General features: G+C 39.4%; 1 protein-coding gene across 1 annotated transcript in view; it reads left to right on the top strand.

The window, feature by feature from the left end:
* The window catches only part of HSPA13 (heat shock protein 70kDa family, member 13), a gene marked incomplete at its 5' end in the record, with an annotated part of 4,505 nt that extends 3,573 nt beyond the window's left edge, over positions 1–932 (top strand). Inside the window, one exon of the mRNA XM_009996486.1 lies at positions 265–932. Within this exon, the coding sequence (XP_009994788.1) occupies positions 265–932 (668 nt within the window). The remainder of the gene's footprint in view (positions 1–264) is intronic.
* Positions 933–4,597: the final 3,665 nt, after the last annotated feature.

The raw sequence follows: 4,597 nt of genomic DNA, 5'->3' as shown, positions 1-4,597 counted from the left end.
GGTTCCAGGGGAGAAAGATTGAAGGGAATAAATTCTAAAATGGTTACTAAATAAAAATTTGGAATTTCTTGTTCATCATGTGTTCTTCATTGGACAACAATTGTGTCTCTTTTTCCCAGCTCTGTGAGCTCTTGTGTTATGCTTATGGTCCTAGTATCACTGTTCTGGCCCATGTGCACCACCTCCCTATAAAAGAGAGGATGGGTGTTGCTTTCTGAAGCTTTGAAGATGCTGTGTCTGATGCCTTCTTTTCTGATGTTTCAGGTAACAACAAACTTGGAGGACAGGATTTTAATCAGAGGTTGATGCTGTACTTATATGATCAGCTCCATCAAATGTACGGTTCTTTGCCAACAAGAAAAGAAGAAATACATCGCCTGAGACAGGCTGTGGAAGCAGTTAAATTAAATCTGACTGTTCATGAGGCAGCTACACTACGGGTGTCGTTGACTATGCCAGAAAGGAAGCTTACAAAGGAACTTTCAGAAAGTGAGATAGAAACAAACACTGTGCTGGAAGGCCCTTCACAGAAGACAAAAGACCTGGAAAATCTTGGAGACACTGCAGAAGTAGAGAACAACTATGTGCATGTCATGTTTGAAAGAGAAATCTCTAGGAAGCTATTTGAGACGTTAAATGAGGACCTTTTTGAGAAGATTCTTGTGCCCATTGAACAGGTGTTGAAGGAAGGCCACCTACACAAAGCAGAAGTAGATGAAATTGTGTTAGTTGGAGGCTCCACCCGGATTCCTCAAATACGCAAAGTTATTCAGGATTTCTTTGGAAAGGAACCTAACACCTCTGTAGATCCTGATCTAGCAGTTGTCACAGGCGTAGCTATCCAAGCAGGAATTGTTGGTGGCTCCTGGCCTCTCCAAGTCAGCGCTATAGAGATTCCTAATAAGCGTTTACGGAAGACTAATTTTAACTGAATATAAACTCTTCCCCATTGCTTTGCATCTCCAAAAGCGTACTGTGATGGTGCATACTTACCTGACTGGCACTGGAGCCTAATCTTAGCCATATTATGTTATTTTTTTTATCTATTCCTGTTCGGTGTTACGGGACCCTTAACTGTTGAAGCTAGATGTTACTTTAAAGGTACGACTGATTTTTTTTGAAAGTTCTGAAGTGTCCCGTACTTGCTTGTAGATTGGATCTTGGATGAAAAAGCTAGTAATGACACACTCATATTTTCTTGCTAAATTTTATTAGCAAATCCTGAAGAAGTCTGTTTTAAAATGTTTAAAGGAAGTGTGACCAAAGGTTAGGGGTAATGTGTTATGGTACTGTAGGTATTCCCAGGCCCATTCTATTTACTTTGAAAAACTATGAAGCCGTGTTAATGCACATAGCAGTAACAATGTTGAGCTTAAATTTATTTATTAAATTGAGTCATCTGGGCATTTAAGCACCTTTCTAAAAGGCATGTGTCAGCTTGAATGAGACTTATGCATTCACCTGATTTTCCTGCTGTTCATAACAGCACAATGGTATTACTGAGGTTATGTGGCAAACTGTCTCGTGTTTCAGCCAAATGGTATTAAGAAACTTGGTTCTTGCTGGTGTGGAGTTCCATCATGTGTCTCCAAGGGCTGGCTTCCTGATCGGGTTTTGATGGTTGACATACAGGTGCTGCTGACATACCACTGATGTTCTCCACAGAAAACAAGGGCATATCGCCAACTAGTTATACCTCCCTCCACCTTGTTTGAAAGCTGCAGTGATTTTGTGTATCTTAAAGCCACACCTGTACATCTTCCCTTGAATTTGATCAACACAAATTTAATTGTTGCACATCTACAAGTGTGTGATGTCTTTGCCAGGGAGTACCCCAGGCTGTACTGTTTTTAGGAGAAAGGGTGGGGCAGAAGGGACTGCCTGGATGAAGACTAGTTCCTTTAGTCCTAGTCAAGGAAAATTCACCCAGCTGTTTCTTACTTTTTAGCTTGTATTTCTGGTTTTAGTTTTGTCATATCCCCAGTCTAAACTGAACAGAGATCACAGGTTGTACCTGTCCTTTTGGGAAGGAAGCAGTGTGTCTAACTCAGGATTTGAGGTAGCACTTTGTAAAACTTTATTTTACGCAAATAGGTTGCTACCCAGCTATCTAGCAAATGCATGGGGAGAAAAAAAAATAATTATCTGGAAAGAAAAATACTGGTGACAGTTCTGCTCTCTTTAGAGGATTAAATCAATATTTAAAGGCCAGGTGAATTCTTGTATCTGTGTAGAACTTTCTACAATGAAAGCACTTCATTTAGCTAAGACTGGCTTCAACATCCATCAACCCAGTCTTAATCAGGTAAGCTCCAGTAACAGGTGGTTCTGAGCTTTTTCTTGTATGGTCCAGAATAATTTTCCTTTTATTAAGCTTGCAAAAAAAACCCAACAAAAAGTGCAGGGCTTAGATTTATTTTTTAACCTTTTACTATATTAAAATAGGCTTATTAGTTTCCTGGCAGTAGGCCTGATTTATGGCACTACCATAAATCAATTGTGCTGATTCAGCTGTTCGCATAACTATTGTCTAAACATTTTTTAAATAATCCAATTAAAATCTTCTTAAATTGAATCATAGTTGCACACAGCGTTCCATCAGAATTGCTTAACTTCACAGAGGATTCCCAAAATATCCCTAACATCTGTTTAATTTCCTTAAGTTGAAAACCAAAGTGATTCATTTTTATTTGAGGATTTTTTTGCTTTTCTAAGTCTTTGAAAGTGACCCTGTCTCTCAGGCCAAATGGAACCTCCAGTAACATATGATAACGTGTTCAAAAGTAAGTGTTGCACAGTTACAGAAAATAAGTGCCCAAGGTGGATAGAACTGCAACCCCTGACTTGAAAGAAGTGCCTCTCCAGTGGAATCATGGATGAATGCCAATACACAGTAGCCAGTTATTGTAGGCAATTGCTGTTTGGGTCCTTGCCTTGCAGATACAAATGTATGAATTTAATTCAACATGAATTCCAGTGTCTTTGGAGTCATTGTGGCCTTTCCTTCTGCCCTGCTGTAATTCATCTCCAAGCCTACTGAACTTACAGTAGGTCTTTTAGTCTTCATTTTATTAATGTACTGTGTAAAATGAGAAAAATGAGCAGGCCTGTATAAATAAATAGAACCATACTGCAGTGAAATTAGACTATTAAAAGCTTTTTTGCAGTTTTGGTACAAGTTAGCTGGGAGAGTCCCCTTTGAACTGTTAAACTCTCAATGCAAATAAATGAAGTACTTTATTCTTTTTCTTGCACATAATTCTTCACTCTCCAGTTAAACTTCCTCCAGTGTTCATCTGGGAATTAAAAGGGAAGGGTGTGTTGTTTACTTGTAAAAAATTTCACAAAGGGTATTTATTCAGATTTCTATACAGATTACATTTTTTAATAGAGAAGTTACTGTACATTGGATATCTCACAATGCATCCTTATTTATTAAATAACTTTTCTGATTTCTGCAATCAAATTATTTATTTTGTATCTTAACTTTTAGTACTGTATTTTGGCACAAACCATCCTATTTTAAAGAGGAGTCCACTGTACTAAGTGTCCAATTCCAGGTATGCACATGTACTACTTACCAAAAGTCTCTCTTCAAACTGATAATTTAAGACTTAAATATTCTACAAACAAGCCTTGAAATCTGTGTATGGTTGCCTGTGGTGTTTGGTGTGTAACAAATTTATACAGCTAAAGCTTGTTCTACAAGTTGAAATTTTGAAAGTGTAAGATGCCTCATGAAGTCTATGTTAATTAATTCGGTGCTGCTGATGAAATGCGTTTTATAAATAACCTTTTAGAATGTTTTTAATAAAAGCAAATGCTGTCCCTTGGACATGTCTTGTTTCAGTTTCTCTGGGAAATACTGTCAGTGCACTATTGTGCCTATATCTTCCTCTAATTCCTTCTGTGGTTAGAGGTTGTAATCCTTCTATTTGCCAAGGGGTTGCTGTAACACAAAGTGACAGATCTTTGGGAAGTGGTACAGAGGAGTATTGGGAACTGTGGTGGGAGAGGAAAAACATTCTTTCTGCTCAAGCTGCAGCTGGGTTTCCCCACACTTGCCTTTCCTCAGCCCAGCACGTTCTCAGAAGTCTCAGCAGTTAGTGGCCCGCAGAGGGCAGAGCCTTTCACAAGTGGTGGGTGCCTATGAGTAGCCCTGCAGGATGAGGCTGGGAGCTGATCCCCAAATGCCCCCGGAGGCAGAGAATTGCTATTTGGAGGAGAGAGTGCAGGAGAAAAGTGTGTGTTTGAGCTGGCCTGCGGGGCTATGACATGACTTTGCCTGCGCTGTCAACAGAGTGGTGACTGTGTTTAGTGGGTTGTGTTGGGTACTGCAGAGTCTGAATTAATATTGCACTTGAGGCAGCCAAGTGGTCCCACTTCATTTCTTCTTTGTTTATTTGACAACAGGTGTATGAGGCTGCAGACCTTTTGCAATACTCTTAACACAAAACTGCCTTTTCCTGCCTACCCTTAGCTTGTTGGATGTTTTACTTTGGTAAGCTATTGCTGCATGATGCAGCTGGAGCATATCAAGCTGCTTCTACCTCTGCTGCACCTCTTTTTTCAAAGTATGTGTGTATTGAGAACTACA

Source organism: Chaetura pelagica, unplaced genomic scaffold, assembly GCF_000747805.2.
Source record: "Chaetura pelagica isolate M959 unplaced genomic scaffold, ChaPel_1.0 scaffold82, whole genome shotgun sequence".
Taxonomy (NCBI): domain Eukaryota; kingdom Metazoa; phylum Chordata; class Aves; order Apodiformes; family Apodidae; genus Chaetura; species Chaetura pelagica.
Note: the sequence above shows the minus strand (reverse complement) of the source record. Positions and strands in the feature narration are given on the sequence as shown.